Source organism: Carya illinoinensis, chromosome 12, assembly GCF_018687715.1.
Source record: "Carya illinoinensis cultivar Pawnee chromosome 12, C.illinoinensisPawnee_v1, whole genome shotgun sequence".
Lineage (NCBI taxonomy): Eukaryota > Viridiplantae > Streptophyta > Magnoliopsida > Fagales > Juglandaceae > Carya > Carya illinoinensis.
Window position 1 is genome coordinate 1,577,898 of NC_056763.1, and position 18,874 is coordinate 1,596,771.

Below are 18,874 nucleotides of genomic sequence, written 5' to 3' on the forward strand. Positions count from 1 at the left end.
TTGCCTAGATAGACGACTTGTTTGTCTTCTACCGCAGTAGCAGCCTGAACCTCTGGTGATCTTCAAATGTTGACTTCCCTTCTGGAACTCCAGAGGCTGAAATCCAATCGATATTCCTTCACACTCAAAGCATGATCACACTCAAGAAGAGATGAAAAACTCAATGAAAATTCTCAAGTGAATTTTCTCTCATAAATACTCAGAATATATTCTCTGAAATTCGTGGCTCCCAGTCCCCCAAAAGATACAAAATCGAAACCCTTTAAATAGAAAGTCTGGAAAGAGTTCTAGTCATAGTAGGATTCTGCTGAAGGGTAGAGACATTCGCGAGAATGCTTCCTGAGGGGTTGCTGACATTTCGCGATAACTCTTCACTGTAGTTTCTTATCAGTGTTCAATTTCAGGTCTTGATAATTCCAGACTCTTATGGGTTTGAAATTCATGTAACTAAATTATCTAAACAACCTTATAAATATCTAGATAAACTCAATGTTGTTTAAAGATAAAGTCATCTCTTATTTTACATTCATCCAAATTTAATCAAATAATGATAAGATAAATCTTATCATTTAGTCATCTAATCCTAGCCAATTTTTGCCTTTACAGAAAGAAATCGAAATTCCAAGTATTGTTTTAGTCATGTTGATGACTTTTGTTCATGATTCAAAACATGATTATTCTTAGGAATGTGTTATAAGTATATTAGAAGAAAATTTTTGGTTTAATCATTGGTTTTGGAATTAGGAAGAATTGCAACAAAAATTAAGGGAAAGAACCTATGTGAGTTTCGACCCCAATGGAGTTTTCATAGTTATGAGGAGTTTTAAAATTTTTTGAATTGATATTTGAGTTTAGTACAAAATTTACATGAGGTATTAATTGAGCTGAAATATTGCATATTTTTATACATTTAGAATCAATATATTTTAATTCTTTCATTACATTATTATTGGTTTTAGATGGAAAAATAATTAAGATGCATAAATCCGAGTTGTGATTTAAATGGGTTAATATCATGATTTTATGCTTAATTTTATAACTTCTGATTTTATTGGGTAATAGTTTTTTACATGCATAATACAATTTAGATATTCTATCCTTTCTTTATATTCTATCCTTTATTTTTATTTTTTTTTCTTATTTCCAATTTTTTTTAGGTCCAAGGAATACACAAATTAGAAATGAGAAAAGTCAAAAAAGTCAAAAAGTCAAAAAGCAAAAAGGCACGGGTACAATTTCCATTGGGATTTGAGTAGGACTCTAAGACTTGGACGGCAACCATTTTCCTATGGGGACTTTGACTCGGCAACACATTATATTTTCCTATTGAACAAGTTCATGCCGCAATGTAATTGGATTGGGGATTTGAGTCTTTGACCTGGGGGACATCAAAATATATTCCTCTGGATTCATTCAGCGCCCCGGAGACATTTTTCCTCTTTGGGCATATTTTTCAGCCGCACCTTATTATTCTCTTGGTTATATTCAGTGCCGCAGACCCTCTTTTCATACAATCAATTTCATTTATGTTGCAACGCCATTGAAGAACTTATTAAGGGGTCCAATTGCCGCTATAGTACAGCCTCTTCCACTGCTTTCAATCTCCATCTCCGTTCATTTGGCTTGATCTTTTTATTCCTTACTTTTTATTTAATTTCAATTTGAAATTTATGGTGTATTCTTGATATTTTTGGATTAGAAGTTGGGCATTTTATTTGCTGTTTATTTTATTCTATGTCAGTTATTTTTCTTGTTTCTTTAAACTTCTATTAAATATGCATTACAATTACATTTTAGATTAATTTTAGATATGTAAATTTTGGTAATATTTTGAGTTAGGATGCAAAATCCTTGAGTTAGAGGTAAAATAGTCATTTTTCCACATGTCGGGGGTATAATGTTAATTTTACTCTAACTTAGTATTTTTTTCATATTTCTAATTGTTAGAGATTAACTTCTAACTTATATAATCACTACTTTTAGTTTCTCATGGTTGCACTTGAGTTTTTTGTAGAAATGTGGAAATTGAGGTAAGTTATCTTTTAACTTATTATTAGTTTAGTGTGAATGGATGACGAGTAAAAGAACTACAGTTTATATATATATGTGATCATATATTGCATGCTAAGTCATTACATATTCATATGTTACACATAATTTATTCTGTCACAAATTATTCATCTGATATGCAATATATTCTATCATACACAAATATACATTGCAAGTATGTCATGTTAAGTATGTCATCTGTTACATATATGTCATGTCATGTAATGTTCACTATTGCAAGTTTGTCATGTTATGAAATATTGCTTGTTACAGGTTATGTTATGTTACGAAATGTTGTTTATTATATGTTGATCATGTTATGAAATATTTCTATCTCAAGTACATCATGTCTTTCGATTTATGTTCAAGTCATGTTATGTTATGTTAGGGCTTCTATCCTTTCGTATTCAAGTCACATTTCGTCTCAAATGCAATCTCCTTTGTTCATTCTGGAGTGTCTAAATGGGTATAAAATTCCTTGGGTTGATAAAGTACGATCAACAATTTGCGAATGGGGCCTAAGTAACTGGTCACCGAAGTGCACCAGGCACTAACACTGATGGAGCCATATTTTAAAATACGTGTGTTCATAGCAATTATGGCACATACAGTATGTGAGACACAACCATTGTAACACGTAGAATATGTGGGATCCACAACAAATGTGGCACATGTGTTAATATACTCACAGCTAGTGCAAATACCTGTGTTGCGATGTGGTAATCAGCAAGGACTCAAGGCTCTAGGGGACCCATGTAACACCCATATGGTCACGTTTATTTAGTTATTGAACGAGTTTCCAAGTTTATTTTATTTGTTAAACTATACTACGATCAGGATGATATGCACTGCCTGGTACTGCAGTCAAGTCTATGCGCTGTCGAGTACTATGATGAAGGAGTAAAAATCTATCGTACTATAATCATTATGTTATGTTCAAGGCCACGTTCATGTTAAGGTCAAATTTAATCAGTTAAGGAATAAGATTCCAAGTTCATGTTCAATCAAGTCACAGATCAAGTTCATGTTAAGTCAAATCTCAAATAAAGGTCATGCCAAGTCAAATTCAGTTTACATTTCAGTTCATGTTATATCAATTATGCTATGTTCAGTTATGCAAGTTATGATATGTTTTATGTCAAGTTATGCTATGCTTACTTATGAATTTGATTATGCGTTCATGTTTTTACTGCTACGCATGCATTATTAAACTGTGTGGAGATTTTCTATTAACTTGCTAAGATTTGTAATCAAATCTCACTGTGATAGTCTTAACTACCATTCTTTTTTGAATGGTAGATTTTGTTATAGGATTTGAAGGAGAACCAAAAAATGACCAACTGAACACGGTCGACTAAGCAACTGTGCGACGTCAATGATAGTACTCGGTTTACTACTTCTACTTATGGAATTGAATCTTTAGCACTCTTATGATCACAACTATTTTGGACGAGTGTTGTGATTATGGTTGTTTAGTATATATTTATGTATGAAGTATGTTTTAAGTATTTGGGATATTTTCAGTTTAATGCTTAATATTACTAAAGAAAAAAATTATCCGATGTGAATATTATATAATGCTAGATGCATGTTAAGAACATTGTATCTTATATGTGATGAACAAGGGCATGTGACCTTGTATTGCATGTCTTGAAACTCAAATGTCCATTCAATCCCAAATGAAATTTGTGGGCATCATAGATAACTGTGAAATTAATTTGCTAACTAAAATAATATTGAATGTAAAAGCTGGAACATATAGAACATAAGTTAGAACGAAAGAATCAGAGAGTCTAACTGTGCCAATATGTGTGACTTGATTATAAGACCCATTAGGTAATTTCACATAAATGTTTGTAGATAATTTTATGGAAGAGAAAAGAGATAGGGAACCAATCATATGGTCGGTTGCCCTACAATCAAGGATCCAAGATTGGGATTGAATGATAGTTCTATTAATATTGGAAAAAATTGAACAGGCAGTAATAGAAATACTTGAAAATGAAGGAAGAGATGAAATAGATGGTACAAATGAATTAGATGGTGCAAATATTGTACCTGCTTGATTCACAAAAGAAATGTTAGGTTGATTTTGAAGATATGTAAGGAGTTGTTGACATTGCTCTTGAGAAAATGGAAACTTTTGAGTTAAACGGAATCATAAATAGAATGGCAAGTAGTGGTCTGATTGACAATAGGGTTCCGATGCTGTGCTTTGTATCCAAGCGAATACCCATGAATCTTGTAACACTTATCAATGGTATGACCTAATAAGCCACACAATCTTCCTCCTCAGCCTCATCCTCTTCTCAAAGTAGATCAAATGACAACTCTTGAGACTTAGGGGAAGAAAGGCTAGAGACTGAACAGTTGAAGTCTAACCAACAAGAGTTGGAGGATCATTTACATCAGGTAGTGGATATGAAGGCGTGATTACAACAAGATATGCAGAGGGAGATGAAATTCAATCCCAAAAACTGTTCGAACAGATGTAGTTAATGATGTCCCAGAACTTTGTGCCACCACCAACTTAGAATTAATTTTCCTACATTATGTCTTTTTTATTATTTTGACTTAATGCAACATTTGAACAATTGTGATGTTTTCATTATAATTTTCAAATGTAGTTTTCTCATTCAAAATTTGTCATTTACTATATCAGTGATTACCATTCGAGCCTCCATTATTAATCATTATCGTTCGAGCACATTTTCTGAGCAACCCAAATCCATTCAGATGAAAATAAAATTTCACTCCAGTTCGAATACATTTGAACAATCTACATGCATGTTTGATCATTCAAACACATACTATTATGTTTGAATAAATTTATCATCATTTGAATGGATAATAAACCGTTCGAACAAAGTTTGTAGGAATATAATCCTTCTCTTTGATTTCCAACAAACAAGATTATGGTTTCTCTCTCTGCCATAAAATATGCTTAACATTTACCAAAACTAAGTAGATTCCCAACGAATTAGCTATTCATATGGTATCAATACTATTTTTAGATAAATGGTTTTAACTAATTCAGACATTCCAAATTTACAAACCAAAATATAGAGATTTACCAACTAACAATATAAAGTAGTTGGGTTATAATTATTTCGGCATGTCTTATATTAATGGGGCTCATGTGTCGAATGGCCTGATCACCAATATTGACATTCGATTTGAATTTAATACGTAAACCATGAAAATTACAACCCCAAATTCACAAATTTACAATCCTATTTTTACAAATTTACCTTTCAAAATTTAAAACTTTACAACCCTAAATTTAACTCAAAAACACAATTCAATCACAACCCATATTTACAAAATGGTTTAAAAAAAGGGCATAAGGTATGCATGTAAACCTATCGTATACTAGGAGAAGCCAAAGACTATCGATCGTATAGCTACAGGGCACAGTCTCTCGATCGGAGGGACAAATGACTGATGGGAAGAGTGCTTCAAGGCTTCAGATAGAGGTTAAGAAAAGACGGTGTAATCGAGAGAGATGGAAATAGTCAAAAAAGGGTAAGGGTTTACTGCAAGAGTGTTGTTATATACAGTAAATTTGATGTATTTATTATATATTTTATTGATGTGATTAGGTAAATTAATTATTTTATATTAAAAAAATAATGCAACTAATCATATTAAAGAAGTGCACAAAAGAGTACGTAAAAATAATTGTATATAGAGTTTTTGTTACTAAACACTTTTTTTAGATTGGAAACTATATATTCTTCTCACGCAAATGAAACAAACCTTACGTTTCATTTGAATATAAACTAGTTTTTTCTTTAAGTGAGGAGGAAAAGAAGCAAATATTGATGAGAAATAATCGGAAACGGTTTTGATGATATGATGGTAATGAAGCTAGCAACCTATTACTAAAAAATTAATGAAGCATAAATATCAAAACACAAAGAATAAATATAATAATGTTACATCCTATCACTAGAAATATAACAAATTAAAATCGATCCAGAAAAGACAACGGAGCCAGTAAAAGAAGCATGAAGAAATCGGCAAGGCTCCATGAATTAGTTATTTCTAGGATAATCAAGCTTCTGCTTTTTCTTCAAGAAGACGAGTTCTATCGCCACCAGAGCAACTTGGGTGGTAACACGATGCCGATATGAGCAAATTCTTTACTGCTGGTCCGCCCTTACGGATGGCTCTCGTCAATCTGCTTCTTGCTCTGTTTCCTTTCTTCTTTGTCTTTTTTTCTTGTCCCTAAACCACCTCATAATTATTACATAATATATATGATTGCAACCTCCTAAAAGTACAATTTTGGGGACAGAGAGAACATTACTTTAATTATACACATGCAAGTACCTCATGATCAGAACAACTTTCAGCGGTACTATCACCACTGGTTGAATTTTTGTGCTTGCTGCTGCCTTTCTTACCTGCATGCATTGTAAAATAGGTTTATATTGCCTACCAAATTATATATATAGAGATATATATACATATATATATACTTGTGTTGTGTGTGTGAATGTATAAAGAGTCAGCTACGTAAGATTCAAGTATACTCACTCTCTTCCTCGTTATCTTCTGCTGCTTGGACGCAATATACCCTGAAACTTGGCGATCCAAGGCAAACATAGTCACCCTTTTCATCTTCTTCTTCTTCTTCTTCATCTTCTTCCTCTTCCACTGTTTCGTGATCCTCCACAACCGCAACGACTTTCTCTACAACCACCGTACTCTGTTTCTTTTCTTCATCTTCTTCTTCTTTACTATCTTTTTTATCATCCTGTTTTCCGGATAACCCTGCATTTTTATGCTCCTCGTGCAGTTTTGTTTCTTCAGATTCCAAAGGCCCAGATGCTACAATGGACTTATCTTCTACGATCGGTGCTGGCATTGAAGATGCTATACTTTCATAGGATGAAGATGAGCTCTTTCTCTCTATGTCATGCAAAGAATGAGGCCTGGAACTTTCATCCTCTTCCGTAGCATCTTTAAGGAGTTCTTTCTTGGACATGTTTTCATTTTTACGTCTCCGTATATCCTCAAACCAACGATGTATAGCGGGGCGAATTTTAGCAGGCACTGCATCTCCTTCTGGGGTGAGCTTCGAACTCCCAGACCCCATCAATGGAGAACAAAAGTAGAAGAGATTGATTGTTTAAAAATTATAGGTTAGAGTTTTAGAAGTTTAAAATAGGATTCAGAGGCGGGTTTGCAATAAATAGCAATTTTAGAAAGAATCAAATATAGATCCATATGGTATACAGTCTGTTTATTACCGATGTTGGAAGTTATTAATAGCAAAATTAGTTAGTAGGGTTTCAATTCAGCCTTTAATCACTCATGATGACTAGAAATCTTCTGCATGCCTTGATTTAATTAGTTGTGAATGGAAGATTCAATATTTGCTTAATTATTCAATATCCTGATTAACCCTTCAAAGATAGTAATGCAACCTCTATATATGGCGCAGCTGTGCTTGTCAGGATATGCATGCTAGCTCATCTTTAACAAATTAATTGGTTAGAAGCCAGCTTAACTTATCCGCTTGATCATATAAATATATATATATATATAATATAGAACCTTACATGTTCGGTTAAGAACTAGAAATTTAGGTTCCGGACCAAATTATCGGTCTTTAATTCGAAGTTTTCATAACCCTAGCTAACAGAATGTTCGTAGTTATGCTAATACTTAGTTAATTAAGTAGATCGAACCTCTCATGTCAAATTTTGATTCACTTAGTCTTGCATGAGGTATATATATATGGAGGACTAAGCACAAGATCAAGCTCATCATCAACTATTAATTATACTTTCGATCCCAATCGAAAACTCACACACACACACACTCATATATATACATCTTTGTCATTTATATTACTTTCAGTTTGTATATCCTTATATAATTAGCGATGCAAGTTGCCATGCATGACTAGCATGAATGGTTCCATTGCCATTTCAATACATGCATGTACATAGCATTCGTTCTAGGATTTGTTTTTTCTGTTCATTAATATAAACTTAATTGCTTAATTACTTTTTGTGGATCCTTCTATGTATTGGAATTAGGATAAACATTGCAAACACATATATATTGTCCCTCTTTACCAATGTACACCTCAGCCAAAAATATTGGTTTATATTTGATAAAAGTACTCTCTTCTTTAAATACCATTCTTATAAAGTACTGTTGGAACACACCCAACTTTCTTCGACGAATTATGAGGCAACGTCGAATCGATCCAAGACCAAATATTTTGTAGGTATCTCAAATTTACTTTTTAGAGGTGCTACGTACACTACAACAAATATGGCTTTTAGTGACAGATTATAAATAGTGACGGTTTCCAAACTGTGACTAAAACGTATTTATTGTGACGGTTTGTGAGAACTGTCACTAAATGTTGGGCAAGAATATTAAAACGTTCGGACGTTTCACATAATACGTTCTCACGTCACAATAACGTTCGAATGTTATGTATATTGACGTGCGAACGTAAAAATATTAGCACAAACGTTCGAACGTTTTTATAAATTACGTGCAAACGTTAATATATTAGCGCCAATGTTCAAACGTTAAAGTGATAAGGTTCGAACGTTATATGTTAATTTACATAAATTAACCATAATATATATTTTTTTAATAGTAAGGTTGAGTAACGGTATATTAAAATAAAATTAAGAGTAGAAATTAAACTACACAATACACATTAAATATTTGTGTCCATTACATATGTCGAAAATAAAAAATAAAATATGATAAATTTTTGCAAATCATTTTCAGAACTGCTGGTTTACAAAAGATCGAAACTCCTCAGTCAATGTCTCAACCTTATTGTTTAGCACATCTACATGATGTGCAAGATGTGCGACAGCCTAATCTATATGCGCAATCTGTCTATTGATCTGTCGGTCTATATGCGCTTTCATATCTGTCATCATTGCATCAACCCAAGCAGGTCGCACATCCCCAGCAGATGTAACTCCCGGCTACTGACTAGTACTCGCCGACGGGCGAGCAACATCGGCCCCAGACTCAGTTGGGGGAACAAGATCTGGCGTAGGACCAGATTGATGCCGAGCTGAGCCTCTCCCCTGTCCAATGCTCTGGCAGTGTGTGGTTATGTCGATGGGGCTCATCTGGTTTATCACCATCTCCTCCGCCTGGAGTGGCACTCCCCGGGCTAGTAATAAGCGGCTGATGATGACTCCGTACGGGAGATTATCCGTGGTAACGATGCTGGCCTCGTAACGGATCCGCTCAAATATAACAAGGGGTAAGTCAATGGGCTCACCACTTGCCAAGCAAATCAGGAACTGTGCACGAGCCCAACTGAATGTGCTCTTATGTGCCACCGGGTCTACATTTGTTGCAACAAAAATGTGCAACATGCGAAAGAAAGGCAGCAGCTGATTTTGGCTGAAGGAGTTCAGCCTATCGAGTTTCGTGCGGTCCGTGCCAGTGAGGATGTAGAAATCCTGGTCCCGCTCATCATCACCAACCTTAGCAGCAATAGGATCGCCCTCAGGTCGATCTTCTTCATGACTGGGCATAAACTCAACAGAGCCCGAAGATGAAGCAGAAGCAGTTGGATCTGCCTCGAATATGCCCAGGGAAAATGCAGCTGCTATGTCACCAGCCTGAACAGCTGTCGACTCAAGTAGTATACGCGGAATCTGGAGTAAGTCGGCAAGAACATCCACCGAGAACTGAAACTGTACACCGCGTACACTGAGAGTATGGGATGATGCATCGTTAGGCATGGTGGCCATCCCAATGTAAAACTCTCGAACCATTGAGGGGTAAATCTTTCCCCTCAATGTGCATATGGGGCCCCAGCCTCTGGTGATGAAGACGTCTCTCAGCGTCTTCTACTCCCAGCTGAGCTCATCAAACTCATTAATGAGGATTTCTCATTCCCCCATAACAGTTCGTGCCCCCAGTCGAGCAATGTCCGGATTGCCTCCATCCCTCCCTCGCTTCCTTGTCGTCATATACTGAGCTATATCCTGAAAATTTAAAACAAAAATATAAGTTATAATATTTAAAAAAAATGATTAGAATCACAAATACATACGTATTATGACATATATGGATTATACAGAAAATTAAAATATCATCCTTATAAATTTACATAATTTTGCCAGTAAAACTTTTAAATAATTTCACTTTTTCAATATCTAAAATAATAATAATAAAAAGAAACAATATAAAAATATTTTAATAGGAAACGTTCGAACGTTACAGAACGTACGTTCGGACGTTAAAATTAATATTGTCACGTGCGAACATACTAAGATGATACGTTCGGACGTTCTTATCGAACGTGTCAATCAAACGTTCGATAAAAACATACGAATGAGTTTATTACATCCGAACGTATGATATAAACGTTCGGACGTAATGAATTTGAACCGTCTTAAGTTCGGATGTTCTTACTAGCCGAAGAAGACCAACGGTTTACGTTCGAATGTTTTATCCAACGTTCTATTAAAGCGTTGGATAATAGGTTCGCACGTAAAACTAATACGTTCGCACGTTATCATTTAACGTGCGAACGTGAAGAATACTAAAGGTCACACGTTCGGACGTTGTGTCGTGACGTCCGAACGTTACGACACGGGATCGCTGAGTCGACTCAGCCATTACCGAAAGCTTCGAAACGCATGTTTCGAAGCCACAAACAACCAAAATAATAGTCTACTAACAGTGGGGAATGTTTCTACGATCCTATTTTATCAATTTACTGCGAATGGTGGCCGGAAATGTGATTGGTATAACCGGCCTATGGTGGGTTTCAAATTTTTGAAACCCACCGATTAAAAGAAAGGAAATAGAAGAGGGAGAGGGCACATTACCTTTTAGTGACGGTTGCGGTGGCGGATGGCGACGGTTGCGGCGGCGTGCGTGGCGGAGAGGAAGAGAGTTTTTGAGTTTTGGATGAATGTTATGGTCTGGAAACCGTCGGGACTGGCTTTATATACAGTTAACGTTCGAACGTTTATTAATTAACGTTCGAACGTTTCCTCTACATGCGAACGTATTGCATTATACGTTCGGACTTAGAGTTATACTTGCGAACGTATAACTTGTACGTTCGGACGTTATGTTAACCAAAGAACGTATAACCTATATGTTCGGACGTTAATTAAAACGTCCGAACGTTTTTACACTATATATTATATTATATATTATATAATATATTAATATAATATATATTATATTATATATATATTACTATATAATATGATATATTATACAATATATAATAATAGTATATACGTATAATATACGTATATTATATAGTATATAGTGTTATACTATATAGTGTTATATATAGTATATTACACTATATACTATATAGTGTATATAGTGTTATATATAGTATATAGTGTTAATACGTATATAGTGTTATATACGTATTATATACTATATTATATAGTATACACGTAATATAGTATATACTATATTATATACGTATATTATATACGTATTATATACGTATATACGTATATTATATTATTATATATACAATAATAGACGTATATAATAATACTATATAATATTATTGTAATATTATTTATTTATTACAATAATAAATAATAGACGTATATATTATTTAATAATTATATACGTCTATTATTGTATATATTATTGTAATAATATTAATATATATTATATACTATTTAATATGTTAATATATATAGAAAGGAATTATATAGTAGTATATAGAGTTATTTATATATCCAATACTATAGTTACCTATTATATATTTATATTAATATAAAGTAGTATATATAATTATATATAATTATGATTTTTATCTTATTTATGTTAAACTATATTATTATAGTGAATAATATATAGTTGTAGTATTATTCACTAACGTATGTTATATACTATTGTTATATAGTTATTAACTATATATATAATATATTTTCCTATATAATACTATAGTATTAACTATAAAATATATATAATATATAAATATTAATTTTCTAAATAATATATACGTCTTAATATAATTATATATATTATAGGTTAGTATTAGATATATATCATAGTTACATATAGACTATAGTACTATATGACTTTAATATACTACTATAGTCCATATATATATTGTTGGATATATATATACACTAATTGTATACACATATATAGTATATATTTGTAGGAATGTTACTATATTATTATACAAGTTGTGATGACCCGCTTTTAAGTGTATTTTCGCTGAAGTATTTGTTTTTATTTTAAGTAATATACCAGTTATTTTATTTTAATGTATTTGCGTTTTTAAAATTGGGTTTTAATTTAATTTAATTTATTTGAGGTTGTGTTTTATTTCTTTAAGCTGTTTAGTGGTTTTAATCTTTTTGGCGGTTTGTTTCGTTTTCCCGGAGTGAGGATTGGACCTCATCTCTTTTCACATCTTTTTCCCTTTTTTCTCTTTTTCCCTTTTTCTTTTTCCCTTCTTTTTCCTTTTTCCTTCTTTTCTTTTTCTTCTTTTTCTTTTTCTCTCTCCTCTCTCCCCGATTCGGACCCCCCCGAGCTCTCTCTCTCTCCTCCCTCTCCCTCACGCCGGCGCCACCTTCTCTCTACCTTACCGCCGCCGTCCGGCCACCAACCGGACCCCCACCAGTCCCATTCTCTTCCTCTCCCTCCGGTGCACCACCCCTCCAAAACCCACCCCCAACCGGCCGGCCATTTGGCCGGAAAAAGCTTCCAAAGGGCGCACGGATTTCACTCCGATCCGCCGCCGTCGCTCCACCTCCGGCCACCATTTCTTCACCACTTCATCACCGGTCCCTTGCCGTCCTAACCCACCCATTTCCGGCCTCCAACGACCACTGGAGCAGCTCCCACGAGCTTGTTTTCCGATTTGCCATTTTCGGCCATTTCCGGCCATTCCGCCGCCACCCACGGCCGTCCGTCACTTCCAATAGCTTCACAACCACCTCTAGACCATTCCCTATCAATCCCGTGTCCTAGTTTGTCCCCGTTCAAAAGTGGGTTTTTCAGACCCACGGCCACAGTGAATTTTCACTGTGACGTTGCTGTTTTTCCGTCGTTTGCAACGCCGCTTGTTTTCTAAAATTGCCATATAGCGCTGTAAGTATTTTCCAAACCCTATTTTCAGATTTTAATATATATTGCTCATTCATTTATTTACTGTTGTTGGTTGTTGATTCCGGACTGAGTCCGAGGAGTTTCGGGGGTCGGATGGATGGAGGACGGAGTTGCCTGTTTATTTGTTTTATATTATTGGATTATTTTATTATGCATTGTTATGGCATTACATGGTGCATGCACGTGTGTTTGTGGGTTTTGTGTGAAAAGCCTGTGTATTGGCGTGAGTGGTTTTACGGGTGCGTGTGTATCACGAGCCCAAGCCGGGATGGGTTATTATCTCGGTGGAGCTCCTCTGGTCACTCGGGAGTGGAATAAACTGAGTGATGTCCCCTGAGTCGTCGAGAGAGATGACGGGAGTGGGGCTAGGGGATGCTTGGCTACGAACGTGCCGGGCATGGAACCGGGCATCGCCCTACTCACCGACTCCGTGGCCCTTCGCTGGCGAGGGCTAGAGGATGCTTGGCTACGCACGCGCGGGAGGCGCGGAACTGGGCATCGCTCGTTAGGTGTCACATGCGTGGTGGTACTCTGCGGTGTGACACTGGAGCCAGGGTGTGCGGATGACCCCTAGGGGAGGTCATGGCGTATACGGTTAAAATTGGATAATGGATTATGAGGCCAAATGGGACTTTTGGCGTGGGCCAGATGGACTTCTGGCGAGATATTGGGCCGGATGGACTTCCGGCGAGATATTGGGCCAAATGGACTTTTGGGCCAAATGGGTTTTTGGCGTGTGTGGAAAACTGGTGTTTTTGGGCTTTGTGCATTGGGCATGTTTCATGCATCTTGTTTGAGTTATATGTGTTTTTATCTGGTAGTGTTTGGGGTTTTACTTACCTGCGGAACCATTTGTGGTTCCGTAGCTTTTGGTGCAGGAGTTGAGGATGAGGAGGAAGAGGTTGAGCCCGAGGATGCGGCTCCGCCGGGTTGCTGATGCTATCTTTTATATTTGTTTAAAACTGTATTCGTGTTTTGTAATATTTTATCTATGTATGTTTTAAACAGCTTGTATTACGTTAAGAAATTCTGGTACTTAGTTATGACCTTCTTTATCCGCTGCGTGTTTATCTGTACACATCTGTTGCCTTGCACACACCCGGCACCCGTCGAGGGGATGGTGACCCGGGTTGTCACCATCCGGACGTCTCAATTTCCCCGTGTTTGGGCGTGGGGATTTGGGGGCGTCACAGGTGGTATCATAGCGGTTTGGCTCTGGGTAAAACCACATGTCCCGTAGGTAGTACCAGAATGTTTTTAAAGTTGTGTTTTGAAAATTATGTTAAGTATAGTTGTTTTATTTGTTTTATTTGTGTGAGCTTGTTTATTTGTTTTTATTTATTTAGTTATGTTTTGGCATGCTGGTTTCTTTTGTTTCTTGCTGTGTTGTGCTGTTTTTGTTTTTGTTGGTTTTATGATGGTTTTATTTGTTTTCTTAAAGGAGGGTCAAGAGTAGTGTTGTGACGGGAATATGGGGAGACCAGGGAGACCAAGGAAAAATACTCAGGAACCACAGGATAATACCTCCAGGGATGACTCCATAGCCGAAGCAATTCGGCAGATGACGGAGTTTATGCAACAGAGTGCGAGGTCTCAACAGGCAGGGCTTTGGCCACCACAAGGACCTTGGCCACCACAAGGGGGTCCTTGGCCACCATCAGGAGGGCCTTGTCCACCATCAGGAGGGCCCTACCCACCGTCAGGAGAGCCTTGTCCACAACAAGGAGGGTATTGGCCACAACCAGGAGGTCCCTGGCCATATCAGGGAGGGCCTTGGATGTATCAAGGAGGGTCCAGTAGCATGGTGCAAGCCGGATGCACCTATGAGCGCTTCTTGGCGCATAGGACTCCACACTTCTCTGGGAATGAGGATCCACTTCAGGCTGGAAAATGGATCAAAGATCTGGAGAAGACTTTTGAGGTGTGTGGGTGCACTGAGGCACAGCAAGTACTCTACGCCAGCTATCTCTTGCAAGGTATCGCTTCTGATTGGTGGGATACCAGGAGGGTGATGTTGGAATCTGAACTGGGATCTTTCGCTGCGGTGACCTGGCAGCGTTTTAAGAAGGAATTCAATGACCGCTTCTTTCCTGCATCAGTAAGGAAGCAAAAGGCAAGAGAGTTCTCCAATCTGGTCCAAGGGGGCGCAACAGTGGAACAATACGCCCGGAGGTTTATAGAACTTGAGCGATTTGCTCCTCATCTTGTTGCCACTGAGGAGATGCGAGCAGATCATTTTCAGGAAGGGCTACGCCCTGATATACGCCGTATGGTGGTCAGCCTTCGGATATCCACTTTTCAGGAGTTAGTGGATGTGGCCACCCTTGTAGAGCGGGAAAATAATCTGTGTATGGGCTCCCCTCCAGGGCAAAAGAGGCGGAGTTTTTCTGGTGAAGGAAGCAGCTCGGGTTCGCCTCAGAAGTTTGTTCAGCGGACCGAAACTCGATCTCAAGCATCCACCTCAAGTGTTCGCATGGGAGGACGTATGCCTGTTTGTGGAGCCTATAATAGAGCTCATGAGGGTGAGTGTCGCACGAGTAGCGGACCCCAGTGTTATCGGTGCGGCCAAATGGGACATATTGCTCGGGATTGCCCCGTTAGAGCTCAAGGAAGCCGTGGAGGTAGACACGGTGGAAGAACCAACCCGAGACAAGCAGTGCAAGCCCGAGTTTATGCAGTCACACCCGGAGAGGTGGATAATGAGGCACCAGCGACCCATGATGCTGGAGTAATCACAGGTATGGATTAATTTAATTTTTTTTAAGTTGGATTTAGCTTTTGGTGCTTTTGGTTTCTTCGTTGTGTTTTTTGGATTTCATGGGTTGTGTGTTTGGTTCAGGAAGAGTTCGTTTGTATGAGTTTTATGCTTGTACTTTGTTTGATTCTGGTGCTTCACGATCGTTTGTGTCTTCCACGTTTGCTCGGGTGTGTAACTTGGTCACGGAACCGTTGCCGAAGGCTATGGTAGTGGCGCTACCCGATGGCGAGATGGTGTGGTGTTCCAAGGTTGCTTTGGGATGCCCGTTAAATTTTGAGGGAAGGTTTTTGGATGCTGATCTGGTGGTATTCAAGCTGTTGGGTTTTGATATCATCCTCGGGATGGATTGGCTATACCGATATTCTGCGACTATTAATTGCAGAAGTCGGACAATTAGCTTTCAGCTTCCGGATGGTGATTGTCTGGAATTTGTGGGGAGTAGATTAAAAGAAAAGCCGATGATTATATCGGCGATACAGGCAAGAAGAGAGATTGCATGGGGAGCGGATGCATTCTTGGTTCAGATGGTGTCCACGCCGTCTGAGAAGAAGTCCTTGGCAGACATTCCAGTTGTGGAAGAGTTCCCCGATGTATTTGTGGATGACTTGCCCGGACTACCCCCTGTTCGAGAGATGGAGTTTGTCATAGATTTGGAACCTGGAGCGGCTCCTGTGCATAAAGCTCCTTATCGCATGGCACCGGCTGAATTGAAAGAGTTGAAGACTCAGTTGCAAGAACTGGTAGAGAAGGGATTTATTCAGCCTAGTACGTCGCCGTGGGGTGCTCCAGTTTTATTTGTTAAAAAGAAAGATGGAACCCTTCGTATGTGCATTGACTATCGGGAGTTGAACAAAGTGACCATCAAAAATAAATATCCTCTCCCGCGGATAGATGATTTATTTGACCAACTTCAAGGAGCAGCCGTGTTCTCTAAGATTGATCTGAGGTCGGGATACTACCAGCTGAGAATCAGAGAGCAGGATGTGCCGAAAACTGCCTTCAGGTCGAGGTATGGACACTATAAATTTAAGGTGATGCCGTTTGGGTTAGCTAATGCCCCTGCAACGTTCATGGATTTGATGAATAGGGTGTTTCAACTTTACCTGGATTCCTTTGTGGTAGTATTTATCGATGATATACTGATTTATTCCCGAGATGTTGAAGAACATGTGTATCATCTTAGTCTGGTACTTGAGAAATTGAGAGAGCACCAGTTGTACGCCAAGCTCAGCAAGTGTGAGTTCTGGTTGGAAGAAGTTAAATTTCTTGGGCATGTAATTTCCCAGGGCGGAGTGGCAGTTGATCCCAGTAAGGTAGAAGCCATTTTGTCATGGCCACGCCCGACTACAGTGCGCGAGATCCGGAGTTTCTTGGGGCTTGCCGGATACTACCGAAGATTTGTTGAAGGTTTTGCTCGCCTATCCGGACCTCTCACAGCTTTGACTCGGAAGAATACAGAATTTGTGTGGTCGGAGAAGTGTGAGAGAAGCTTCCAGGAATTGAAGAACAGGCTGACAACGGCACCTGTGTTAGCACTCCCAGAATCGCATAAGCCATTCGTAGTCTTCAGTGATGCGTCCAAGTTTGGTTTGGGTTGTGTCCTTATGCAGGAAGGACGGGTTGTAGCCTATGCATCTCGTCAGCTAAAGGACCATGAGAAGAATTACCCGACGCACGATCTAGAATTGGCTGCGATTGTTTTTGCACTCAAGATCTGGCGGCATTTCTTGTATGGGGAAGCTTGTGAGGTATTTACTGATCATAAGAGCTTGAAGCATTTGTTTTCCCAGAAAAATCTGAATATGAGGCAAAGGCGTTGGCTGGAGCTAATCAGTGACTATCAGTGTGAGATCAAATACCACCCGGGGAAGGCTAATATAGTTGCTGATGCTTTGAGCCGGAAGTCTCATTTGGAAGATGAAGCTGAACCGTCGGAAATGGATTCGTTACTTTATGGGATGAGAAGGCTCCTTATAGAGAGTTCGCAGCAAGTAGAGATTCTGTCTTCAGTTCTTGACGTTCGAGTAACAGATTTTGAAGAATTGAAAGCTCTCCAAAGAAAGGATCAGAAGCTGCTGAACATCAGGAAAAGAGTCCGAAAATCTCGAGGGCCGTTGCACTATAGCATGGATAGTGATGGGATACTTCGGTTCCGAGATCGCAGAGTGATCCCAAAGGACTCAGATTTCAAGGAACGGATCATGGCGGAAGCTCATGCGGCCCCGTATTCAGTTCATCCCGGCAGTACAAAGATGTATCGAGACTTGAAGAAAACTTACTGGTGGGATGGAATGAAGAAGGACGTTGCCTTATATGTGGAGAAATGCCACACGTGTCGTCAGGTAAAGGCCGAGCATCAGAGACCTGCAGGTATGCTCCAACCCCTCCCTATTCCTGAGTGGAAATGGGATGATATCACGATGGACTTCGTAGTGGGTTTGCCAAGAACACCTAGCGGGAAGAATTCTGTTTGGGTGATTGTGGATCGGTTAACGAAGAGTGCTCATTTTCTGCCTGTTAACAACACCGACTCTTTGGGTAAGTTGACCCGTTTGTATGTTAAGGAGATAGTGAGGCTACACGGCATACCAAAGAGTATAGTGTCGGATCGGGACCCGAGGTTCACATCGCAGTTCTGGAAGAGTTTGCAGGCAGCTTTGGGTACCAAGTTGAAGTTCAGCACTGCTTATCACCCGCAGACAGACGGCCAGTCAGAGCGCACCATACAGACCTTGGAAGACATGTTGCGAGCATGTGCCCTGGAATTCCAAGGGAGTTGGGAAAATCATTTGCCGCTCATTGAGTTTGCCTACAATAACAGCTACCATGCGACCATTCAGATGGCTCCCTATGAAGCTCTTTATGGAAGAAAGTGTAGGTCGCCCTTGTGTTGGGATGAAGTTGGGGAGAGTAGGGTAATTGGACCCGAAATAATTCAGGAAATGCAAAGCC

At 38.4% G+C, this 18,874-nt stretch overlaps 1 protein-coding gene across 1 annotated transcript; it reads right to left on the reverse strand.

Annotated features, from left to right (window-relative positions):
• Positions 1–5,956: 5,956 nt before the first annotated feature.
• Positions 5,957–7,200, reverse strand: LOC122289010 (protein gar2-like). The gene is made up of 3 exons (XM_043095881.1): positions 6,592–7,200; positions 6,385–6,458; positions 5,957–6,279 (listed from the first exon to the last, which is right to left on the reverse strand). The coding sequence occupies exons 1-3, from the start codon at positions 7,151–7,153 to the stop codon at positions 6,106–6,108; spliced, it is 810 nt and encodes a 269-aa protein (XP_042951815.1). The 5' UTR covers positions 7,154–7,200; the 3' UTR covers positions 5,957–6,105.
• Between the last annotated feature and the right edge of the window lie 11,674 nt (positions 7,201–18,874).

Excerpts from the sequence above, each read along its gene's own strand:
- LOC122289010 (XM_043095881.1), bottom strand. The coding sequence starts at position 7,153 with ATGGGGTCTGGGAGTTCGAAGCTCACCCCAGAAGGAGATGCAGTGCCT. Across the intron at positions 6,459-6,591 it reads AGAAGATAACGAGGAAGAGA|GTAAGAAAGGCAGCAGCAAG; the intron begins GTGAGTATACTT and ends CAATGCATGCAG. Across the intron at positions 6,280-6,384 it reads AAAGTTGTTCTGATCATGAG|GGACAAGAAAAAAAGACAAA; the intron begins GTACTTGCATGT and ends GAGGTGGTTTAG.